The sequence below is a fragment of the Diabrotica virgifera genome, chromosome 7 (assembly GCF_917563875.1).
Source record: "Diabrotica virgifera virgifera chromosome 7, PGI_DIABVI_V3a".
In the NCBI taxonomy this organism is placed as follows: Eukaryota; Metazoa; Arthropoda; class Insecta; order Coleoptera; family Chrysomelidae; genus Diabrotica; species Diabrotica virgifera.
In genome coordinates, this window is record NC_065449.1 from 228,155,710 (window position 1) to 228,182,716 (window position 27,007).

The 27,007-nt window shown below is 33.3% G+C and overlaps 2 protein-coding genes across 2 annotated transcripts in view; one reads left to right on the top strand and one right to left on the bottom strand.

The window, feature by feature from the left end:
• LOC114344460 (DNA polymerase eta) overlaps positions 1–27,007 on the top strand; it is a 380,902-nt gene that overhangs the window by 193,269 nt on the left and 160,626 nt on the right. The gene's annotated exons all lie outside the window — the stretch shown is intronic.
• Positions 2,314–26,533, bottom strand: LOC126887651 (zinc finger protein 721-like). The gene is made up of 3 exons (XM_050655268.1): positions 26,187–26,533; positions 25,353–25,475; positions 2,314–5,448 (listed from the first exon to the last, which is right to left on the bottom strand). The coding sequence occupies exons 1-3, from the start codon at positions 26,305–26,307 to the stop codon at positions 2,813–2,815; spliced, it is 2,880 nt and encodes a 959-aa protein (XP_050511225.1). The 5' UTR covers positions 26,308–26,533; the 3' UTR covers positions 2,314–2,812.

A 27,007-nucleotide genomic window follows, 5' to 3' on the forward strand; every position in this document is an offset into this window, starting at 1 on the left:
GGGTATGTAGCTTGCCGAAACCTAGAAAACATTCGAACTCATGAATCCCGGTTCATCAATTTCTCACTATTCTCCTTCGTCAATGTCTGTAATTATTTTATCTTGTATGTAAGACGGTGCCAGTTTAATTTGATATATCTCAATCATAATATCTTTCAGGTGTTTTGGATATTCTAAGTAGAAAACAGAAAAGTTGGCAAAATCATGATTATGAAGCCTTCTCCATTAACCATTTCTTTTAATCAGATCATCAGTCTCAACTCTAGCTTGTACAACATTGGGAATTAATAACCTCTGTAATAATTGTTGAACATCTTCAGCTAAATCACCTTCCACTGTACAATATTTTTTATTAAAAAGTTAATCATCACTGGCTTTAGAACCCCTGGTGGACCTAGGCCTGTTCAAGAATCAGCTTCCATTCCTTGCTATTCTTCGCCTTGGTTTTCCAATTTCGTACTCTTAACACCCGTAACTCGTCTTCCACCTGGTCCTTAAATCGTACTCTGGGCCAACGTCTTTTGCTCACACCATCCAGTCTTTGGTTATAAATGTGTTTTGACGGCTCCATCTCGTTCATTCTCGGTAAATGAAGAACAATTTTTTATTTAATTCTGGAGCATGTTACGGGTGGAATTACCCTGTTCCCCCCCTAGTTCCGCCAGTGTTCAGTAATATTCTAAAGATAAGGAGGAACTGCAGCTTTGCTCGTATTGCATAACTGTGAAGCATACATTAAAATAGTCCATGTGGTGAGACCGCTCCCGTCTGGAAAAATTTCTGATTCGGTTTCTTTGTGGATTCCTATTCAAAAATGTCCACTTTAAACAAATCTGAAGGGTGCCGGGCGGAATTTTTGGGCAGAAATTGTTTAAACAATTTTTTTAAACAAATACAAAAGATCACTTTTTTTGCTCCGGAACATATATTTTTGAGTTTTGTGGGTCATTATAAACAAGAAAGGTATCTTGTAAATTTTCTCAGAAATTGATAGTTTTCGAGTTATAAGCGATTTAAAATCTGAAAAATGCGAAAATACGCATTTTCGGGCCTTAAAAACTCATATTTAAAATAGTATTTTTGAGGTTACCAGATAATTAGATTAAAGAATGAACATTCAGCTTCAAGATTCTGAAGAGTGATCGCGTCTAACTTTAATTTATACCGTTGTTTTTTAATTGTTAAATATGCGTGTTTATACGATTTTTTTCCGGTGCGGCGCGCTCCGTTTCAAAAATCTCCTATTTTCCTCCGAAAAATATTTTTTCTAGATTCTTTGGGACATTCTAAATAAAATAAGTTTCTTGGCATTTTTCGCATTTCATAGTTATAAAGTTATAAGCGATTTAAAATCCGAAAATGTGTTTTTTGTCATTTTTCGGATTTTAAATCGCTTATAACTTAAAACCTATTAACTTTTGAGAAAAATGGCAAGAAACTTATTTTATTTAGAATATCACAAAGAATGTAGAAAAAATATTTTTCGAAAGAAAATCGGACATTTTTGAAATAGAGCGAGCCGCACCGGCAAAAAAATCGGATGAACACGCATATTTAGCAATTAAAAAAACAACGGTATAAATTAAAGTTAGACGCGATCACTCTTCAGAATCTTGAAGCTGAATGTTCAGTCTTCAATCTAAGTATCTGGCAACCTCAAAAATACTAATTTAAATATGAGTTTTTAAGCCTCGAAAATGCGTATTTGAGAAAAATTACACGATAACTTTCTTGTTTAAATTGGCCCAAAAAATCTAAAAATATATGTTCCGGGACAAAAAAACATGATCTTTTGTATTTGTTGAAAAAAATTGTTTACACAATTTCTGCCCAAAAATTCCGCCCGGCACCCTTTAGATTTGTTTAAAGGGGACATTTTTGAATAGGAATCCAGAAAGAAACCGAATCTGAAATATTTTTCAGACGGGAGCGGTCTCACCACATGGACTAAAACATGATAACTCCTATATCGCTCTAGTAGCACATTTTATATCGCACTTCTTCAGTTTTCTGAGGACTTTTCGGAGGTTTTCTGAAGACTAAAAAACGATGCATCTATTTTTGAACACGAATTCATGTACAACACGCATGTATGCATGAAGAAAGTGAGAATTTCTTCTTCCAGTAATAAATGTTGTCGTTCACTTGACCGCGAATTAGTGCACTTAACGTAAACCGAGCACTCGAATCCAATAACTTCAGAAGGCTGTAACTCGAGAATAGTAGTTATTCACACCCAGGTCCCATGGACTTTTTTAATCTACACATCGAGAAGTATCATTGACCAAACTTTCGTTAAATTTGACCGGGACCACTTTTACAAAAGAAGTGTTGCGGGGTCCTTTCGCACTTGTATGGTTTTTCTTCAGTGTGAACTCTCAAATGACGTTTGCTCTCAGTTATAAGCCTTTTTTCCAGTATGCACTCTCAAATGTAATTTCATACTATTTGCTCGAGTAAACGGTTTAAAACAAATTTTACACTTGTAAGGCTTTTCTCCCGTGTGCACTCTTAAATGAGTTTTCAAATCGTATGCTCGAGCAAATTGCCTTATACAAATTTCACACTTGTGAGCCTTTTCTCCAGTGTGAACTCTCAATGACTTGTCAAATCCGATGCTCGAGTAAACTGTTAAAAACAAATTTCACACTTGTGAGGCTTTTCCCCAGTGTGCACTCTCAAATGACTTTTCAAATCTGACGCTGTGGCAAACTGCTTAAAACAAATTTCACACTTGTAAGACGTTTCTTCAGTGTGCACTCTCAAATGTATTTTTAATTTAGTTTTTGTATTAAGCTGTTTAAAGCAAATTTCACACTTGGTAAGGCTTTTCTCCAGTGTGAACTTTCGTATGTACATCCAAAGAAGATTTTTGAGTAAACTGCTTCAAACAAATTTCACACTTGTAAAGCTTTTCTCCAGTGTGAATTTTCATGTGCACTTTGAAATTGCTTTTGTAATTAAACTGTTTAAAACAAATTTCACACTTGTGAGGCTTTTCTCCAGTGTGCACTCTCAAATGACTTTTCAAATATGACGCTGTGGCAAACTGCTTAAAACAAATTTCACACTTGTATGGCGTTTCTCCAGTGTGCACTCTCAAATGTATTTTTAATTTAGTTTTTGTAGTAAGCTGTTTAAAGCAAATTTCACACTTGTAAGGCTTTTCTCCAGTGTGAACTTTCGCATGTACATCTAAAGAAGATTTTTGAGTAAACTGCTTCAAACAAATTTCACACTTGTAAAGCTTTTCTCCAGTGTGAATTTTCATGTGCACTTTCAAATTGCTTTTGTAATTAAACTGTTTAAAACAAATTTCACACTTGTGAGGCTTTTCTCCAGTGTGCACTCTCAAATGACTTTTCAAATATGACGCTGTGGCAAACTGCTTAAAACAAATTTCACACTTGTATGGCGTTTCTCCAGTGTGCACTCTCAAATGTATTTTTAATTTAGTTTTTGTAGTAAGCTGTTTAAAGCAAATTTCACACTTGTAAGGCTTTTCTCCAGTGTGAACTTTCGTATGTACATCCAAAGAAGATTTTTGAGTAAACTGCTTCAAACAAATTTCACACTTGTAAAGCTTTTCTCCAGTGTGAATTTTCATGTGCACTTTCAAACTGCTTTTGTAATTAAACTGTTTAAAACAAATTTCACACTTGTGAGGCTTTTCTCCAGTGTGCACTCTCAAATGACTTTTCAACTCTGACGCTGTGGCAAACTGCTTAAAACAAATTTCACACTTGTATGGCGTTTCTCCAGTGTGCACTCTCAAATGTATTTTTAATTTAGTTTTTGTAGTAAGCTGTTTAAAGCAAATTTCACACTTGTAAGGCTTTTCTCCAGTGTGAACTTTCGTATGTACATCTAAAGAAGATTTTTGAGTAAACTGCTTCAAACAAATTTCACACTTGTAAAGCTTTTCTCCAGTGTGAATTTTCATGTGCACTTTCAAATTCCTTTTGTAACTAAACTGTTTAAAACAAATTTCACACTTGTGAGGCTTTTCTCCAGTGTGCACTCTCAAATGACTTTTCAACTCTGACGCTGTGGCAAACTGCTTAAAACAAATTTCACACTTGTATGGCGTTTGTCCAGTGTGCACTCTCAAATGTATTTTAAATTTAGTTTTTGTAGTAAGCTGTTTAAAGCAAATTTCACACTTGTAAGGCTTTTCTCCAGTGTGAACTTTCGTATGTACATCCAAAGAAGATTTTTGAATAAACTGCTTCAAACAAATTTCACACTTGTAAAGCTTTTCTCCAGTGTGAATTTTCATGTGCACTTTCAAACTGCTTTTGTAATTAAACTGTTTAAAACAAATTTCACACTTGTGAGGCTTTTCTCCAGTGTGCACTCTCAAATGACTTTTCAAATCTGACGCTGTGGCAAACTGCTTAAAACAAATTTCACACTTGTATGGCGTTTGTCGAGTGTGCACTCTCAAATGTATTTTAAATTTAGTTTTTGTAGTAAGCTGTTTAAAGCAAATTTCACACTTGTAAGGCTTTTCTCCAGTGTGAACTTTCGTATGTACATCCAAAGAAGATTTTTGAGTAAATTGCTTCAAACAAATTTCACACTTGTAAAGCTTTTCTCCAGTGTGAATTTTCATGTGCACTTTGAAATTGCTTTTGTAATTAAACTGTTTAAAACAAATTTCACACTTGTGAGGCTTTTCCCCAGTGTGCACTCTCAAATGACTTTTCAAATCTGACGCTGTGGCAAACTGCTTAAAACAAATTTCACACTTGTAAGACGTTTCTTCAGTGTGCACTCTCAAATGTATTTTTAATTTAGTTTTTGTACTAAGCTGTTTAAAGCAAATTTCACACTTGTAAGGCTTTTCTCCAGTGTGAACTTTCGCATGTACATCTAAAGAAGATTTTTGAGTAAACTGCTTCAAACAAATTTCACACTTGTAAAGCTTTTCTCCAGTGTGAATTTTCATGTGCACTTTCAAATTGCTTTTGTAATTAAACTGTTTAAAACAAATTTCACACTTATAAGGCGTTTCTCCAGTGTGAACTTTCATATGCACATCCAAAGAAAGTTTATAAGTAAAGTGCTTAAAACAGATTTCACACTTGTAAGGAGTTTCTTTAGTGTGCACTCTCAAATGTAATTTCAAACTACCTGCTCGACTGAACTGTTTAAAACAAATTTTACACTTGTAAGGCCTTTCTCCAGTGTGCAATCTTAAATGATTCATTAAATGATGTTTCTGAGAAAAATATTTAAAACAAATTTCGCACTTATTAAACTTTTCTGCAGTGTGCGTTTTTATATGTCGTTTCAAAGAACCTGCTTGACTAAATTGCTTAAAACAAATTTTACATTCACAAATAGAATTTTTTGATGATGTTTCTTCAGTGTTTGCATTTATTTGTTGTTCTGTAGGGCATTCAAGTTCAGTTTTCATGATTTCCATTCCGTTCCGAGGAAAACCTAAAATAGAAATAAAAACTAATATTTTTTGATGCAGAAACTACAGGGTAACACAAAGAATATTACAATTTAGTAAGAATGAATAATAATAAAGCTAAAACATACTAAAACGCGATTAACGATACTATGATTTTTTTATTTCTTTATCCATTTATTATCAGCAATTAGTGATTTTACCCTAATTTGGGAAATTACGTATCAAGGGCTCTTTGCAGCTTCGAGAGATTCAGTTGGATCAGGACAAGGTTTTGTCAAATGCAGCTGCAACAAAAACTGTTTCACAAACAGATGCAAGTGCAAGAAGGCAATGATACTCCGCAATGCTAAGTGTCACCACTAGTGTTGCCCAAATGCAAGACCAAGACAAGACTTGGACAGTCTTGGTCTTGGTCTTGCACCAGTACACCTGGTCTTGGTATTGCACTCCCAGTCTTGGTCTTGGTCTTGCAGCAAGAGTCTTGCAAGTCTCGCAGTTACCCACTAGCACAGCGTTTCCCAACCGGTGGGTCGCGACCCACTAGTGGGTCGCGGGCAGATTTCAGGTGGGTCGCGGCATGGCTCTTACAGTAGCTGAGTGGCGTACAGAATACAGAATTGCGTATCATCATGAGTGAGGGATGGGTGGCGAATATGAAAAAACATCAGAATATGGGTCGTCAGACATAAAAGGTTGGGAACCACTGCACTAGCATATTGATATTAATTAATAAGCAACTCACATTAGGTGGGTTTGTACCCACGATCTAAACTATCCCTGCCTATACTCTAACTAACTGGGCTATCTACCATGTCCCACGGGAGTCAGTCTGTACATCTTCTTTTTTGGTTGACCATATCGGCCTTCGACCGTAATCCATACAAATTATATTATACTAATACGTCGCTAAAGGGTCCCAAAAACAACTACTGTTTTTTATATAAAAGTAGACTAAAAATTTAAAAATTAAAAATAGCACAGAAAACACAAAAATCGCCGATATAACTTAATTAACCTATGAAATGCCAGTAGTGTCAAAATTTCATAACAGAGGAGTAAACTTGGCGGATGTTGGACCAGTTACAAACTAGCATTACTGTACGGTAAATTTGAATCCTCTTTTGAAAACTTTCCTTTTTAATCCACTTTTTTAAATTCATTTTCCATTTCCAATTTTTGCGTTCCAATTTATTTTTACGTAAGGAATCCAAATCTGCAATAAAAAATGGGGGATACTATTTAGAATTTAAAGTACCCCCCACCCCACCTCCGCAGGGACCGCGTTTGGTGTCATTTGTCATTCGATAGATTTTTCAAAAATATTGAATACAGTTTTTCGATATGATATTCGCATTTCGCATTTACAATTTACTCTCCCCACCCCTCTCCGTGGGTGGTCGTGTTTAAATCATTCGATAGATTTTTGAAAAATATTGAACGGATTTTTAAATTTTTCGATCTGACATTCATTTCGCGAAATATTCGCTTTTTTGTCAAACTTTGTGACTCGTTCATTTCCTTACGCCCCGCACAAATCGTCAGATTTTTTAAATATACACTGTTTTGCATGTACATACTTAACTTACCTTATCTTAATCTGACGATTTTGAGTTTTTCTAAGAACATGTATTTTTTTCGGGCCTCCCTTAACGAATTCCCCTGTATTAAAAGCCAATTTATGGTAGAGGTACATTTACAGGGTACAAGGTTTCTCCCCATGTGATAATCTGACGCACTCCAGTAACTGCAAAAACCTCCGCTTGGGCTCCCCTACCATTAAATACATCATTTTATTTCAATTTTTTATAAGATATATTTTTGCTTAGAATATTTTTTTCAATAGAATACTTACTTTTTAAGTCATTTGCGCAAAAACCGTCGAAAAACGTGTTTTTTCTTTCTTAAAAATGAACATATTCAGTCGCAAATAGCTCGAAAAGTATTGACTTGGTTTATTTGTAGATGAATAAAATAGAACAAAAGTTGCTTAGAATTAGTCAGCTTATTCAACCTAGACTTATTTTGAACCTTTGTTTTTAACCCCCCAAGAAGGGGTGAAACTCATCCCCAGGGCAAAATCACACATCTGCCAATATTTTTTTTATATAATAATATCTCTTTGTTTGAAATTTTAAGGTTTTGTAACATTTTACCATGCGTGAATGGACTATACAGGGTAGCCAAGCATTATCTTATCTAGTGCCTTTTCAGCAAAAAATTTTGTTTGGCCGATTCATCTAATATCTAATTGCACACCCGGCAAACAGTTTATAAGTAGGACGTTTAGTCTTTACGATAGGGATAAGGAAAAACAATTGAGTGATATGCTATTCACTTGATACACTTGATATGCTATTCGTATTATATTTTTATTACCTTTGTTAGGCGACATACTTCTTTAAAAGTTTCAATGCCATATTATTATACTGCCGTGTCGGCGTAACACAACACAAGAAGATTATTTTATGAAAGGTTAGCTATTCTAAAAATTTAGACAATACTCAATTGTAATTAATTTCGGAGCGAAGGCGTCGTCTGATATTAGGAAAGAATGAAATATTTTATTTTTACATTGTATGTATAATAATTTATTATCACCTCTGAGTACGTATCCAATAAATAAGAGTGTTGTTATATGAATATTTTAATTCGGTAAGTATTTTTATCATATTGTTCATAATGCGGATAAATCCAATTTTCCAAATTTTTGTTACATATTTTTTGTATCTCATAGTCTCTAAGCGTATACCCTAACTAATATACAGGGTGTAACAAAAATACTGGTCATAAATTAAATCACCTATTCTGGGACCAAAAACAGTTCGAATGAACCTAACACCTTAGTACAAATATGCACGTAAAAAAAGTTACAGCCTTTGAAGTTACAAAATAAAAATCGATTTTTTCCAATATATCGAAAACTATTAGAGATTTTTTATTGAAAATGGACATGTGGCATTTTTATGGGAGGAATATCTTAAGAAAAATTATAGTGAAATTTGTGCAACCCATAAAAATGTTATGGGGGTTTTGTTCCCTTAAACCCACCCAAACTTTTGTGTACGTTCCAATTAAATTATTATTGTGATACTATTAGTTAAATTCACTATTTTTAAAACTTTTTTGGTTCTTAGTATTTTTTCGACAAGGCAGTTTTTATCGAGTTGCGGCTTCTTTTCTAATATGTTTACATAGAGATTTTATAGGGGTTTTGTTCCTTTAAACCTCCCAAATGGTTGTATACGTTCCAATTAAACTATTACTGCGATACCATTAGTTAAACACAGTGTTTTTAAAACTTTTTTGCTTCATTGTATTTTTTCGATAAGGCACCTTTTATCGAGATGTGGCTTCTTTTTTAATATGGTTCAAAATATACCTAAAAATGTAAATCATAAATAAATTTTCCTATTATTATCAAGTCTCCATAATCGTACTTAGCCATATACAAATATGTGGTGGATTTGACAAATATGCAAATATCTCGATAAATACTGATTTTTCGAAAACGTACTAAGAGGCAAAGAAGTTTTTAAAGCATTGTGTTTAACCAATAATAATTAAATTGGAACGTACACAAAAGTTTGAGGGGGTTTAAAGGAACAAAACCCCCATAAAATTTTTATGGGGTGTCTAAATTTTACTATAATTTTTTTTTAAGATACTACTGCCATAAGAATACCACATGTTCATTGTCAATAAAAAATCTCCAATAGTTTTCGATATATTGGAAAAAATCGATTTTCATTTTGTAACTTCAAAGGGCTGTAACTTTTTTTATGTGCACATTTGTACTAAGGTAAGTTAGGTTCAGTGGAACTATTTTTGGTCCCAGAAAATGTGATTAAATTTATGACCTGTATTTTTGTTACACCCTGTATTATTCCATAAAACAACACTCAGTCCTAACTGCAAGACGCAAGAGTCTCGCAGGCTTAGTCTTGTTCTTGCTCAAGTCTTGCACGGTCAGTCTTGGTCTTGGTCTTGCTAAAACGCAAGAACAAGACCAAGACTGCAAGACCAAGACCGATTTTGGGCAACACTAGTCACCACAGCACTCCATGAAAAAATAAACCACAATTCTTGTAATTGAGGTATAAAATTATTGATTTTATAAAAACCACTGATTATTGTAATATGATTGTTCGTACTACCAATTATTGTCCATTAGTTTTAACGTCAAATTATTATCGTTTTAATAATAGTATATTATTCAACGAGCATGTATAATGATGGCTATTACTCACCATGATGAAGTTTGCGACACGAGCCGTAGGCGAGTGTCGTAATTCATCAGAGTGAGTAATGGCCATTACATGCGAGTAGAATACTATACTTTTTCTACGACCTTTCTTTCTTCTTTAGTAGAAAAATTATTGTAATCTCGTCAGTTTATTAATAATTGTAACCCAACTAAATTCAAATAATTTTTATTGCTTTTCTATTTACTAGCCGAGCTATCTGTTAATCAAAAAATCACTTTATTTATCATTTTACGTATTATATAGTCTAAGTGACGTGTTATACCATACCTTTCTTAAGGGGGGGGGGGTATAGTTAATTCTGCGTTTTTTTGCATAATTTTAAAACGTTTTTCCTTGAAAGTGGTAGGGTTAAATTAAATGGGTAAAAGGATATCTTAAAGAACAACACTTGAAGATTATTTAGTTAAATTTTTATTGAAAAATATTAAAAAATGAAGCAGTGGCGTCATTTTAAAGTAGATGATCCAAAAAAGAAGATGATTTGCGGTGTACACCATATCTTCGGACAGAATCATTTGGAACGTATAAACCAAAAAGATTATTTTAGTTTAAGAGCTTTTTGAGGTAGTGACGTCGAGTTTTTATGATTATATTGATTTTTAAATTCATGGTATAACTTTAAAGTGAAAAAATCGAAAAAAACAAAAAAAAGTGTATTCGGTAAAGAGAAAAATGGTAATATAAACAAAAAAAAATATTAAAATATGCAAAATCTCTCGACGTCACTACCTAGTAAAATATCTAAAAAAGAAGTGTGCAAAATTTCAGAAAGATTGGTGCATTACTTTTTGAGTTATAATGTACACCGCCTCAAAAAAAAACATGTTTTTCAGAAAACGCGTTTAAAAAAATGTAGTTTTGTCAATAAGAAAATTTTTGTATACATCCATTCATATCTCCGTCATTTTTGCTCGGATTAACTTGAAATTTTAATGGTATACTCTTGAAAATATTTACAATCAAATAAGCCAATAAAAAAAATCGAAAAAAATAATCAAAAATACTATACCTCCCCCTTAAGTTATATAAATATTTCATAAATATATCAGAGTGAGTACTGAGTAATAGCCATTAATGCGAGTAGAAACTATACTTTTTCTACGACCTTGTTTTATTGGTAAAAATATTATGGTACTTTAAATTACATGGTTTGCCTATGTAAAACCATGCAATCAATATCAATCAATTATATCAATAAGCAAACAATGCAATTTAAAGTACCATAGAAAAAAACAAGTGTTAAAATGGTAATAAGTTTTGACAAGAGCTATGACCTTGAAAATGTCACAAAGAATATAACTAAATATCTCTTTTCTTACTTAGAACTCTTTGAAAGTATTTTAGTATATTTTAGAATCGAAATATTTAGTTATATTATTAAGGTATTGGATTTTGTCAAGAGCTATGCCAATTTAGTACACAAGTCTATGTGAAATTTTCAAGGTCATAGCTCTTGACAAAATCCAACACATAACAAAAGAATTTACCTTAGTTGCTAGATGATCTTTATCCGATGCTTCATTTAAAAAATTTTGAATTTCCTGAGGTAAATATTTTTGCTTTTTTGCATGGTATCCCTCTGATTTCCTTTTCAAAAAAGCTCTAAGTTTCGGATAGTTTTCTATATGAATATTATTTTTTTATTGCGAGAGTAGGTACTTTTCAACATAGAATTATGAGCCCACAAGGAAGAGGATTTATATTTCTGTGAAAGTTGTTGAAAATATACTAGCAGTACGTTTTCAGAAAATGAATTAGAATTTTGGCGCTGCTTCCAGTCCATAAATGACTGAAAAACGGCTTCATACTTTCCTCGTGATTTCTGCGGTACTAAGTTGTATGTTGCCTCATTTGCAGCTTCGGTAATTTCAGGTGGTGTGCAAGTTTCAAATTCGTCGCCACTTAATTCTGCCATAATATTATTCTGAGTAGAATAATAATATTACGATAACAAAACGTAAAACTAAACGTGAAAATTACAAAATACCTGAATACAGACGCGTCAATGACAATTGATAATTTTTTAGAATGGCGTTATTTGCTATCGTTATTTATTGTCGTTGTCTAGCAACGGGACAACACACACAAACCGGCAAGACAATAAGCTACTTGATGCAGAAATTAGCCCCGGCGCAAATTGATCCTAAGCCAGACACAACCTGCCTCGGCGGACTGCGTAGACCGTTCTGCGCATCCTACTATTAGTTCATGCGCTCGCAGGTCGAGCTTGGGAAGGTCTGTCGTCAACGTACAGTTTTCTGGGCATTGGGACGGGTGACTCACTGCCAGATGTATATTTTTACGTGTTTTTGTTTGCGAGATGGAAATATCTGAAATGAATAAGCGGCGATATATTTTACACTATCTTGAATGAATAACATTTTATTGCTCTGTTGTATCAATCAGCACTACTCTACAAGTTTTCGTTTATTCGTTTTAATATTTTATTTCAATAGTAGGGAATATAATATATCTGATTAAAACAGTGAATTTTTTACATGTTAATTATTTTTAATTTCTTGTGAAGTATCTAGTTAGTGTGACTTTAGCCAATAAATCAAAGTTATGCGTTTACAAGAGCATATTATTTGAAAAATAAGGAGTACCATAATGTGTCATAATTATAATCTCCTTTATACAGATCAAAAAATTGTTTAGTATGTATTTCTAAATCCACACAATCACTGTAAAATGATTCATGGTAAAAAATATCTATTAATGACACTGTTATCGACAAAGTAGATCAATTTTAAACTTGTCATCATATATTTATTAGACTTTTGTTTATCGTTAAAAATTAAATGATGGTTGTGAATTGTATTTTTTGTGTTATTTATGCCCGGTTGCACCAACAGATCTTAAGCTTAAGTCGAGAATATCATAAGAATTAATATAATATAATTATAATATATTACAATAAGAATACCATAATATAATAATAGATATAATTGATAATAAGGTAAGAATCTAAAATTATGGTGCAACGTAAGTGATACTCAAGGAGGCCCTATCTATAAGTAGAGCTTAGCTAAGCTGGAGCTTAAGATCTGTTGGTGCAACCAGGCATTAATATTTTAGCAAAAACATAATCAGCAAAAATCTTATTTAAAACATGCGAACCGTTTTTGCAATCACAATCAATGCAGTGTTTAACTTATGCTTGTTATTATAAAGGTATGTAGAAATAGAATACTCAGTGTAAGATATCTTTTTATGCACCCGCTTATGATCAAATTCGATGTTTTCGAAAGTCATACCGCTGAAAGTCGGTCGAAAATCAACCAGAACAAAACAAAATATATGCAGGTAAGTAAAAACACAGAAATAAGGCAGCCACAAAATATAACAATAGGAGAATATAACATTGAGGGGGTAAAAAACTTTACATACTTGGGATCCCTAGTCACATCTGATAATAACGTAGCAGAGAAAGTGAAGAGGCGAATATTTATTGTCAATAAAAGTTACCATGGCTTAATTCGGCAACTAAGATCAGATAACGTCGCAAGGAAAACAAAATGTCAAATATATAAAACCTTAATAAGACCGGTATTCACATACGGCTCAGAAACCTGGACACTCACTAAAAGAGAGGAAACATTGCTAGTCACCTTTGAAAGAAAAATCTTGCGACACATATATAAGGGCACAAAAGAAAATGGAATTTGGCGAAGAAGATACAACTTTGAACTATACGAAATATACGAGGATCCGGATATCATAACATTCATTAAAATAGGACGGCTGCGTTGGATGGGATATGTAGAAAGAATGTAAGAAGGCGAAATACCAAACAAAATATTCAAACAGATGCCGGTAGGAAAAAGAACAAGAGGAAGACCGAAGCTGAGATATTTAGAACAAATAGAAAATGATATAAAAACCTTAAAAATAAAAAACTGGAGAAAAAAAGCACGAAACAGATCAGAGTGGAGAAGAATCCTGGAACAGGCCAAGACCAGAAAGGGCTGTCGAGCCAATGATGATGATGATAATTGATAATAAGGTAAGAATCTAAAATTATGGTGCAACGTAAGTGATGAAATACGTATAGTGATGAGCAAATGAAATACGTATTGAGAGGGGCGTCAGACAGGGCTGTGTCCTGTCTCCTACTTTGTTCAATTTGTATTCAGAGGAAATAATCCAGGAAGCACTAGAAGACCTAACCACGGGAATAAAAGTAAATGGGCGACCAATCAATAATATACGGTTTGCCGACGACACTATTTTATTAGCCGAATGTCTTGAGGATTTACAACAAATGGTTGACAGAGTGGTAGAAGTCAGCCAAGAAAACGGACTGTCCCTAAACACAAAAAAGACACAATTTATGGTAATCACAAAAGTTCAACAGCGCCAAGAAAGCATAACAATACATGGAGAACAAATTAAAAAGGTTGAAAAATATAAATATTTGGGTACAATAATTAATGAAACTAATGAGTACACAGAAGAGATTAAAGCAAGAATAGGACAGGCAAGAAATGCTTTCAACAAACTAAAAAAAGTACTCTGTAGCAGGGACATTACAATTTCTTTAAAGATAAGACTTCTGAGATGCTACGTGTTCTCCGTATTATTCTATGGGTTGGAGGCTTGGACATTAAAGAAGGATGTTTCGGACAGATTAGAAGCCTTCGAGTTATGGGCCTACAGAAGAATATTAAGAATAAGTTGGGTGGATAGAGTCACGAATATCGAGGTGTTGAGAAGAATGGGGAAAGATAAAGAGATTTTAAATACAATTAAAGTCAGAAAACTGCAATATCTGGGACATGTTATGAGGGGCGAGCGTTATAACTTGTTACAATTGATAATGCAAGGAAGAATACAGGGTAGAAGGAGTCGCGGAAGAAGACGCATCTCCTGGTTAAACAATTTGAGAGCTTGGTTTAATTGCACTTCTGCTGATCTCTTTAGAGCAGCGGTATCGAAAGTGCGAATTGCCGTGATGGTTGCCAACCTTCTTAGAGGAGATGGCACATGAAGAAGAAGAAGAAGTAAGTGATACTCAAGGAGGCCCTATCTATAAGTAGAGCTTAGCTAAGCTGGAGCTTAAGATCTGTTGGTGCAACCAGGCATTAATATTTTAGCAAAAACATAATCAGCAAAAATCTTATTTAAAACATGCGAACCGTTTTTGCAATCACAATCAATGCAGTGTTTAACTTATGCTTGTTATTATAAAGGTATGTAGAAATAGAATACTCAGTGTAAGATATCTTTTTATGCACCCGCTTATGATCAAATTCGATGTTTTCGAAAGTCATACCGCTACGACTACTAGGGACGTGTAAGATATTTTTAAAACGTTACTAGTTACATGTACGGAACTACCGTTTTTTAGTTGCCTACTCAATTCAGTACAAGGATCAGATACATCAGTATTTTGTAATCAGTATTTGTACTCAGTTCCACTGAGAACCGGTATCAATAGTAACCGTTACACGTTTGCACTTATTTTGCCCGTCTCTATTCGTTACGGCGACAGCCGACGCACGGTCGGGTTAGCTTGTGTTCAATATGCGGCACGCTAGAAAAATAACTGCACAGGTCACCCGTCCCACCGGCGCAGGTTGTGACTCGCTTAGGTTCAATATGCGCCGGGGCTTACTAATACGGCGCGGTCGCATTGGACGGCATCTAAACGTTTATATTTACCTTTTAATAACCTCAACCTTTGCCTCAACTTAAATGTTCAAATGATAAAATTTAAACGTAAAAAAATATCGAACCATTGTTACAGTTAAAAATCCGTTAAACATTTTTCGAAGTTAATTATTGATATAAATTACAATAATTATTGTATAGAATATACATCATCATCAATGGTGCTACAGCCCTATGAAAGAGCCTCGACCTTCCCAAGTCTATTACGCCAGTCAGTCCTATCCATTGCCAGTTTGCTGCGCCTATTTTTCTTCCATCCTCATCTACACCATCTTTCCATCTAAGTTTTGGCCTACCCCTATTTCTACTTCCCACAGGTTGTGACATAAGGATTCTTCTAGGAGGGTTGTTATGCTGTGATCTTGCTAGATGTCCTGCATATCTTAGTCGTCCTATTCTTATAAGAGATACTACGTCTTTTCCACCAAATATATGTTTATATCTGTGGTATACCTCGTAGTTGTACCTCCTCCTCCAAATACCATTTTCACAGATGCCACCGAATATGCCTCTCAGGATCCTTCGTTCAAATATAAGCAGAAGGTTTTCATCTGCCTTGGAGATGGTCCATGTCTCCGATCCATATGTCAACACTGGTTGTATAAGGGTTTTGTATATGGTTATTTTTGTTTTTTGGCTTAAGTTTCTGCTTCTCATATGTCTACTCAGTCCAAAATAGCATTTGTTCGCTAGTATTATCCTTCGCTTGATTGCTTCTGTCATGACGTTTTCCTTGGTGATCAGGGAGCCTAAGTATGTGAATTTGTCCACCACTTCAAAGGTAGAGTTATCAACAGAGAATTGGTGACCGATGTTTATGGCTCTATTGTTGGGTGTTGATGCCACCATCTTAGTTTTCTCCTCGTTTACTGTCAGGCCCATATTTTTTGAGGCATTTGAGAAGGTGGTATACATTTCTTCTAGTTTGCGTGTTGTGCGGGCAACTAGGTCCACGTCATCGGCATATGCCAAAATTTGGGATGATTTATTAAAAATATTTCCTCTGTTGTCTATTCGGGCATCTCTGACCGCCTTTTCCAGAGCTATGTTGAAGAGGAGACACGCCAGCGCATCTCCCTGTCGCAGCCCAATATTCGTTTCAAACGCCTGTGATTGTTCGCCCTGTATTTCGACTTTGCAAACGACTTTACGCATTGTAGCCTTAACCAATCTTATCAGTTTGTCAGGGATGTGGAATTCATCCATGGCTTCATACAATTTATTTCTTAGGACACTATCATAGGCCGATTTAAAATCTACGAAAAGATGGTAAGTGTCGATATTGAATTCATTGGTTTTTTCCAGTATTTGCACAAAGATCTGGTCTGTTGTTGATCGACCAGGCCTAAAACCACTTTGATATTCTCCAAGAAGCTCCTCTGAATATGCACCATATAAGATGCTCGAAAATATTTTGTAAGCTGTATTAAGGAGGGTTATTCCCCTATAGTTTCTACATTCCAATTGATCACCCTTTTTGTGTAGCGGGCAAACGATTCCAAGACACCACTCTTCCGGGATTTGTTCCTCATTCCAGGCTCTTAGTATTATTTTATATATTTGATTAGTCAGGGTAGCACCTCCATATTTAATAAGTTCCGCGGATATACCATCACATCCTGGAGATTTATTATTTCTTAGGTGTTTTATTACATCCCGTACTTCTTGAATTGATGGAGGCTCTAATGGTGTATTGTTGGTTGCTCTTGGGTTCGGTTGATTTGGATCTTCTACTTCGATGGTAAGTAGTTCTTTATAGTGTTCCACCCACCTTTTCAATATTTCTTCTTTTGTATTGAGTATGTGCCCCTCCTTATCCTTACATAGTCTTAGCCTTGGTTTGAATTCCTTTCTTGCATTATTAGAATTTTCTTGTTTGATTTTCCTGTTTTAATGCCTCAAGTTCAATAGAATATACAAGTTTAAGTAATTTCATTTATTAAAACTGATATTCAGTACTTGAACCAAACTTCAGCCCGTGAGTAATGACCCGTGAGTAACTTCAGCCCGTGAGTAATGAAATATTACTCACCTGTACAGTAATGGGTGCTATTATCTATGAAAAATAGCTAATAATGAGCATGTTATTAAACGGTCGTAGAAAAAAATGATTATTTTCCAATTACAGAGTATTTTATTCAGTTTAAATATCTATTTATTTTGACTTTGTAGGCATATTATAATGTTTGTACTAGGCCGTGCTAGTTTATCCTGAAGTGTGCGTATTCATATCAGGATAAACTAGTGTGGCCTAGGCTAAACCAGTTTATCCTATCGCGTTTAGGACCAACTAGTTTATCCTATTGCGTTCAGGACAAACTATTTGGCCTAGGCCAAATGTGATATTTGTACGTGTAATAGTTCATGTAGTAATAAATTAGAACCCGTGGATGACGCAATAGGTAATGTAATAAATGATGTAATAATTTAAGGACAAAAGTTGTAACAACATAATTAAAAGAATTCATTTATTTTTGTATGATAAAATTTATTTAAAATGCCAATATTCAGATTTACATTTCATATAACATTCCGGCAGTATTAAATTAATTCCAAGAAATCACTAGAAAAAAGATTATTTTAAGCAACTTAAATTGTAATAATGTTTATAAAAATACTCCTCAGGATACTTATTTGTGCTCTATATTTTACGTAAACGTAATTTAACCTAAAAAAGGCTAAATTTAAAATTGTGTCACTCAACTTTTGCAATTAAACTTTGCAGACCACAAATGTGGACCTTCTACTTTAAAAAATTCCTAACTTTTATTACAATAAGATTGAAGGCTTACAGTAGGTCCTAGTCTTCAGAAAGGTGAAAAATATATGCTATAAAAATTTCAGAAAAAAAGATATTAAAATCGAACAAAGCTGTAGCGAGAAACGTGATTTATTTTTATTTTTAGCTTAAAATTGAGATTTTGACAATGTTTACCCAAACTTCATTTTCGTTTTCAGCACCATCAAAAATATAAAGACAAAAATTAACCATTCACCAACCGTGGTCAGTATTTCGAGAAATAAGCGATATTTTGGGATATATAACGGTGGTATTAAAAGTTGACCCATTTTTTTTATTTTGATCTAAAACTCCCCAGAAAACTTCTTTGTAGTCTGTTTTAACACGAATGTGATTAAAAAGCTAAATATCAAATTTTGTCACTAAACTTTTGCAATTCTTCGCATATTATGCATATTTTATTTTAAAGAACTTAATAGCTGTTATTAGAATAAGACTGAAAGCTTATATCAGGTTCCATAGTCTTCAGAAAGGTGAGAAATATTTGCTGTAAAAATTTCAGAAAAAATATTAACACCGAACAGAGTTGTAGCAAGTTAAAAGTATAAATAAGTGATTTCTTTTTTTTTTTATTTTTAAAGTTGTTTTAAAAGTTTTCAAGGTTTTCCAAAAATCAGCCTGGTTTTGTATTGTTTAATAAGTCTTCATGATATATATTTTGCTTAAGGGGATAGGCACAAACTTTGGGCTCCAATGCTATTTAAATGCATTCATTTGTTTCGAATCCTGAGAAAGCTAATAAGTATTTTTGTAAAATTTAAACGCATAATGAAAGATTAGATACGTTATTACCGAGGGCCGAAAGTCCCTGAAAACTTCTATAATGATTATTTTAATAAGGTACAGGGGTGAAAAATAAAGAGAAAATTTAATGTGATTTTTAATTTAAAATATCTCATTCAAAAGAAACTTTTAATTTATTCTAAGGAAATTTCGGCCCTCGGTAATAATGTAGTCAGTCTTTCATTTTGCGTTTAAATTTTTCAAAAACATTTATTAGTTTTTTCAGGATTCGAAAAAATGAACACCATGTCCGTAGTGATATTATCCAAATCGAACATTCGCTATCTTTGTCATAAAACGCACTCAGCCGAACAATATGGTGACAATACAGTGACAAACACTGTACTAAACATTTGACAAGTCTTCAAGAATGTTTTGAGTTATTTATTAAATAATACTGATAGTGTTTTTGATAAATAATTGATTTAAAACGTAAAATTAGTAAAAAAGTTTTTTTATTGTTTATTATTTGTGGAAGATCCAAGCAGAGAATACACCAGGATATAACCTGTGATCCAAGTTATATCTATCTAGCTAAGATAAATGGATATCTTAGACTATTTCAGATTAATACTGTACCTAATGATAGGAATGTTTTCTTAGATTTAGCTTTTAGTAGTAATAGAGATATAGTAATTACAAGGGCTTCAGATAAACTTTTTGATAGTAGTCTTCATCATATTGGATATGAGTGTTCTTTACCTATTAGCTCTTCTAAGTGCGGTAATCGGGCTTATAATGAATATTATTATGATTTTAGAAATGCTAACTATAGAGAACTTAATAGTGTCTTGGCCTCTTTTGACTGGCAAATAATTCTTAACACAAATGATGTAAATTTATCTACTAATACTTTGTATGAAATACTTGCTATAGGTATAACTTACTTTGTTCCATTGAAAAAGTATAGAACATCATCATTTCCAAAATGGTTTACAGTTGATTTGAGAAAATTAACCCTTCAGAAAAAAAGGCACATTCTATATATATGTAAATAATCGTACTTATTGTAACTATAAAAAATTCTCAGATTTGCGTGCTGAATGCAAGCGTCTGTCAGAAGTTTGTTTTTCTAACTATATTGGGTGTTTTGATTTGAAACTGAGGGATAATCCAAAATCGTTTTGGCAGTTTATTAACGATAAAAGATCAAATTACAGTCTTCCGAATTCTCTGTCTTATGGAAATAGGACTGCTTCTAATGGGCAAGATATAGCTAATTTATTTATGGAGTTTTTTCAGATGGTGTATGTTAATAATCATGATTCAAATTTTTCATTTGACACAGTTGTGGATGATGTTGCTAGCAGGGATATTAACTGTTGCGAGATTATAATTAATGAGATATTTGATGCTATAAGTAGGCTCCCAAAGAAGCTTTCAAAAGGACCCGATGGAATACCAGATTACTTGCTGAAAGAATGTGTTTGCACAATAGTCTTACCTCTATATATACTTTTTAATAAATCTTTACAAACATCTGTATTTCCCGATGCTTGAAAGGTTGTCCCTGGTGGAGTTATGTTGTCCCTGTTTTTAAAAATGGTCAAAAAAATCAAGTAGCAAACTATCGTAGTGTTTGTATACAATCTTCAATACCGAAACTGTTTGATTCCCTAGTCAGCAAGCAGTTGAGTTGGCTATGCAAAGGTTTAATATCCAATCAACAACATGGTTTTTGCCAAAATAAATCAACTTTATCTACTCTAACTTATCAACAAATCTACTCTATTATCAAACTGACATTTTGCAAAACATGGAACAGTTTAAGCAGATAGATCCCATTTACAAAAGTTGCAAAAGTTCGGGTTCCATCATCAGATTGTCTTGTGGTTTCATAGTTCACTAATTGGCCGGGTTCAGTATGTTAAAATTGGTGGCAACCTCTCTGAAACTATATTCGCTACTTCTGGTGTTCCTCAAAGGGGGACACTGTTCTCCTTTACTGTTCAATGTCTTTGTTAATGATATCGTTAATTGTTTTAAACATAGTCACTGTTTAATGTTTGCAGATGATTTAAAACTTTCGAGGATTGTTGAGGGCCCAGACGATCAGTTGCTTTTACAGAATGATTTAGACCAATTACACTGTTGGTGTGGGGTTAATAAGCTGGATCTCAATGTTAAAAAATATTCTTTTATTAGTTTTACACGTAAAATAATCAAATACCAGTCTTCATTATGTCATTGATAATCAACCACTTAAATATGTTACTACTATCAAAGACTTGGGAATCATATTTGATGAGAAATTAACTTTTATAAATCATATTAATTCAATAGCTGTAAAGAGTAGTAAAATGCTTGGTTTTGTGGTAAGAAATTGCCAATACTTATCAGTTCATACTGTCAGGGTTGTTTATTGTTGTTTGGTCAGATCAATTTTGGAATACTGTTCAATAATTTGGTCTCCTTATTTTCAAAATCACATGATTTATTTGGAAAGAGTACAACATAGATTCTTAAGAGTGTGTGCTTTTAAATGTGGAATTACTATAGCTAATCATAATTACATGGAGATTGAGCAACACATTTCATTGACTCCACTAAGCATCCGTAGAGATAGATTTTCACTAATATTCTTATTTAAGTTGGTTAATGGTCTGTTAGATTGTCCTAATATCTTAGAATATGTTACTTTCCACATACCACGTCATGATTTAAGGCAACAACCAACTTTTCGAATTCCCTTTCATAGAACAACTTATGGTGTGAATAATCCTCTTGACAGATGCATGTCTTTGGCCAATAATCTCCAGATCGACTTATTTAAATACAGTTTGAACCAACTAAAGAGGTACCTATCTTATATTACATAGTATTAGGTTTGTTTTAATAGTTTAAAATTATTATTTTTATAATAGCCTATGTACTAGTTATCTCAATGATCTAGATTCATTAAGTCTGATAAAATTATAATTACTTTGAATTTTTTTTAACTTGGATATACCTAGTTATAAGATCTAACCTGTCTTAAAAATTTAACTTATGTTTTTGTACTGTTAATGGGGGTTTCCCGTAAATAAATAAAAAAAAAATAAAAATAAAAGTTGTCTTAATCATTTTTTTATTGCTTATTACTATTATTTTATAAAATAATATATTGGTTTTTAAAGTATTTAGACTTATAATACTTTGTATCAAATAAACCTGGTTTAAACCAAATAAACCTCGTTTAAAGCAAAAAACCAGGTTTTCCTGGTTGGAAAAACCTTGGTTTTTGCCAACCCTGTTTCAGAATATGTAAAAGGTACATTTATTAGTGTATTGTAAATAGACAATGGCAGCAAGTAGTGTTAATTTTTTGTTAGATTTGATTGACAGTGCATCTGATGATGTAAGATGCTCCATTTTGCCCCTTTAACAAAACACAACAAACTGCACTTTGTATTGGTACACTGAAAAGTGAGAAGTATAGTGGGAAAAGAAATATAATCCTAATATATACGTAATCGATTGCCTCTTTTTATACTATAATAGAGATATTATACTATAATAGATCACAGATACAAAAATATATATTCAGGGTGTCCAGAAACTCTCCCAACAAATGAAGACTGGAGATTCCTCACATAATTTTATTTATTTATTTATTTATTTATTTATTTACGGGCGAACCCATTTTACAAAATAAGTACAATTTTAAACCAAGTACAATAATTTAAAAAAATACAATTAACATGTCAAAGGTTTAAAACAAAATAAATCATTTATAAGCTAAAAATTACAAGACAATTAAACATGAAAGTACACAGACAAATAATATAAATATTAAACATAAAAAGTAGGTACCTACATCTGATAATAACTGTCATCAAGTGATATTTGACAATACGGCCTTGAATCTATTTAAGCTGTAGGAAAAGTCGAGTTCCTGAAATTGATTTGCAATTCTTTGGCTTCGAGATAAGAACGAATAATGAGCATAATTTGTTCTATGCATTGGTACAGAAAATGAAACCAATTGTCTTGTCTGGCAGTTGGGAACTGTGACATTAATTTTGGCTAACATATCTGGGCAGTCGATTTGTGAGTTAACCAGCTTAAATAATAGAATTAAGTCGTGATGTAATCGACGGCTTTTTAATGTAGTAATATTTAGCATCTGTAAAATATCGTCATAATGCATATACTGGCCAAGTTTAAACGCAACATGTCTAAGGAATTTATGTTGCACATTCTCAATTTTATCACTATACAACTGATAATAGGGAGACCACACCGAAGAGCAATATTCCAGATGAGATCTAACCAACGAACAATATAGAATCTTTAATGGTTGGATGGACATAAAATCAGAAGTAACTCGTTTGATATATCCAAGAAGCCTCAAAGATTTGTTAATGATGGTTTTAAAGTGCTCATGAAAAGTTAGTGAGGTTTCTAGCCATATTCCAAGATCTTTGATTACAGTTTGTGATGAAAGAAGAGATGTATTAATACTGTAATCATATAGTAAAGGGTTATTAGTTCGATAAAAACGCATGACATGACACTTACTTGTATTCAGTTCCATACCATTATTGATGCACCAACTTTGAAGTTAAGTCAAGTCGTCTTGTAATTTTTCAGCATCTTCACTTGACCTTATTACAGAAAATACCTTTAAATCATCAGCAAATATGAGTACCACACCATGGTGAAAACCTTTAACTATATCATTAATAAACAGATTAAACAATAAAGGTCCCAAGTGGGATCCTTGTGGTACGCCAGAAGTTACAGAAATGTCATTGGATTTAATACTGTTAAAACGTACAATTTGTTTTCTATTGGAAATTTAAGACAATTTAACCCAATTCACCTAATTAGAAAATGCTTCCTAAGAAAGCTAGAGCTCTTTGAAGATGGCACCTTGTCATTAATTTTTTTTTAATATCTCCAGAACACTTCTATGTAGAACAACGAAAACTAGTACGCATTTTTATCTTCTAGAGATAAATTGATTCCATTAATTGCGAATTTCTAATACCAGTCATAGGTGTCCGTTTTGGGTAGGGCAAAGGTTATTTTATCACACAACTTTTTTGTCTTTAACTTTTTACCATTTTTGACACTAGTTTATTAAATTGTGAGGTATTCTAGTACTAAAAGGTACTCTTGATTTAAGTCATTAGAATGCACAGTTTTCTAGAAAAATCAATATTATTTTTTTTATCCTCTCACCTGAACAGTGAGTTGGTTGTTAACCTCTCACCTGAACACATTAACCTTGTACAATTTCCAAGCAAGGATGACACATCCACATGTGATAATATATAATCTTAAGACATCGACTTAAGGTCAATTATTATATAGCTTATAATGTAGCAATAATGTTATTTAGAGGTTTTTACACCTTTTGAAGTGGCTAGTTTCAACTACTTGTACACTGGACGTTTACACTGATGATGGTCATTTTGACCGAAAACGTTTTGGACTTCCACTCCCTTGTGGATAAATTTTAAGAATTTTAATAAATTAATATACCTACATACAACAGAAGTGTTTACTTCATTCTACGTTGTTTTAACGAAGGTATACAGCCAACTACAAGGTTTACCCCTTTTAAGTTTTATTTTTTTTTATATTTCGAATTTAAAAAAAATTTTAAGATTTTTCAAAATAAAACGGTGTTTTTAACCAAAAGTGAGTTCTTAAATGGAACCCCAAAATTTTCTGAGCAATATGTTTTTTTAATGAGACTTTATCACAAACTAAGTTGTAGACTATTTGGATAGAGTTATTCGAAAAGGAACCAAGCGCCTATTTAGTAGTTCGGAGAAAATTACGCTAGAAGTTTAGTTTAAAAAATAAGTCGCTGGTGTTGGCGCTTGGTGTTCTTGTTAATATCGTTATAGTCATTCTGGGACTTAGATATTTTTAGAATATTCAATATACTCCAGTAGAAATCGGTTGGTGGTAATTTCTTAAATATTCTCGAATTTGTCACGAATGACAATTACGTTAGAAGTTTAGTTTAAATTATAAATCGTTGTTGTTGGCGCTTGGTGTTCTTGTTAATAAATGTCGTTGGAGTCGTTCTGGGGCTTAGATATTTTTAGAATATTTAATATACTCCAGTAGAAATCGGTTGGTGGTAATTTCTTAATATTCTCGAATTTGTCGCTTAGTTCCTTTTCGAATAACTCTATTCATTTTATCTCCTATGTGTAGGAACAATTATCTATTATAGATTAAAATGAAATCTATACAACTTCTCCTTACATAGTGTTCTTGGGTGCGTTCCGATGACCACAGTGGCTGACTGTCAGCACAAAACGGCTGGGTGGTTGTATCCAGCGCTAATAGGGAAAGCTTAGTAAATCTCTCAGCGGCTGACTTCCAGTGGTGTCATCTGAACGCTACCGCTGACTCAGCTGTCCAGCCGCTTTGGTTGTCCAAACGCACCCATTACTTCACTCACCTGAGTTAACTTCATCTGCTTTAACCAAGTCTTCAAGATCTTGGGATGTACATAGTTGACTCTCTATATATTCTGGACAACCATCTGCAACCTCTTCCTTGATTTCAGCTTTTAGTCCCATTTCTAATAAATACAAAGTATTGTATATTTCAATAAACATCAAGAAAACTAAATTGACGACGATATCAAAAACCCAAAATAATGATGAAAACCTGATGATTAAAGGTAAAACTTTAGAACAAGTTGAAAAGTACAACTATCTTGGCACAATAATTAATCATACAAACGATTACTCCAATGAAATCAAAGCTCTAATAGAGAAAGCAAGAGCAAACTTCAATAAAATGAGAAAGGTACTTTGTGCAAAAGAACTGAAATTAGACTTGAGAGTTAGGCTGGCAAGGTGTTATATTTTCTCGACTCTGCTTGATGGGATAGAAGCATGGACACTTAACTCATTGACTACTAAAAAGTTGGAAGCATTCGAACTGTGGGTGTATAGATGAATCCTGAAAATATCATGGACCGGGCATGTAACAAACCATCAAGACATGAAAACTGCAATACCTGGGGCATGTTATGTGTAATGAGAGATACAACATACTTCAATTAATTATACAAGGGAAAATCCAGGGACAGAGAAGTGTAACAAGGAGAAGAATCTCATGGTTGCGTAACTTGAGGAATGGTAGGGATGCACATCAACCAAACTATTCAGAGCAGTAGCATCTAAGATCAGAATAGCCATGATGATTGCGAGCCTCCGTCGCGAAGATGGCACGTAAAGAAGAAGATTGTATATTTAACACTAATACTTACTAGAACTTGTCTTACCTGAATTATCTTCCTTTTCATTTTTGAAGGTTTCCAGATCTATGGATGTTGATAGCTGGCTCTCTATATCTTTTTGGTTATATTCAATACACTCTTCTTTAATCTCTACTTTAAATTCCATATCTAAAGCTATTATATAAACTGAACGAATGTATTTAATTTGAAATATAAATAAACAAAAACATTTAAAACAAAATGGACTTCTAACAAACAAACACAAAAATCACAATCACAAATATGCTATGATCGCCTGTCTGTACTATGATGATCGCTATGTCACAATCGTCACAATGCTCTTCTGGTGAAGATAGCTACAAATGATGACATGACCACAGAACGATTTGGCAGTGTTGCCATGTCTTTAGAATGTATAGGGTATTCCAAGACTTTGACGTTTATGAAAACGCTGGGAGGTAATCTATCAAACATTTGGCACCATGATACTATAAATAAAGAGATAGTATTTTCCCGTAGCTCAAATACGTCCGAGTTCGCGCATTGATTACGTAACTGGAGACCGGAAGTTGAATTTGAATTCAGTTGGATTTATAGTTTGACGTAGCGTAGACGTAGACGCAACGTAGACGTAAGAAACGGACTGGAGACGGAAGAAAATATTATGTCAATTTATAGATTGACGTAGCGGAATTTTTGCGCATGAGTAGAAAGAGTAAACATTGACTTAATTCTAATTCAACAACATAGCCTATAAATTATACGAACAGTAAACAAACTTTGTGTTTATTTATTTATACTTATACTATTATTTATTATAATATTTATCTGTTTTGTGTGTTACATGGATTAGGAAATAAACGAAA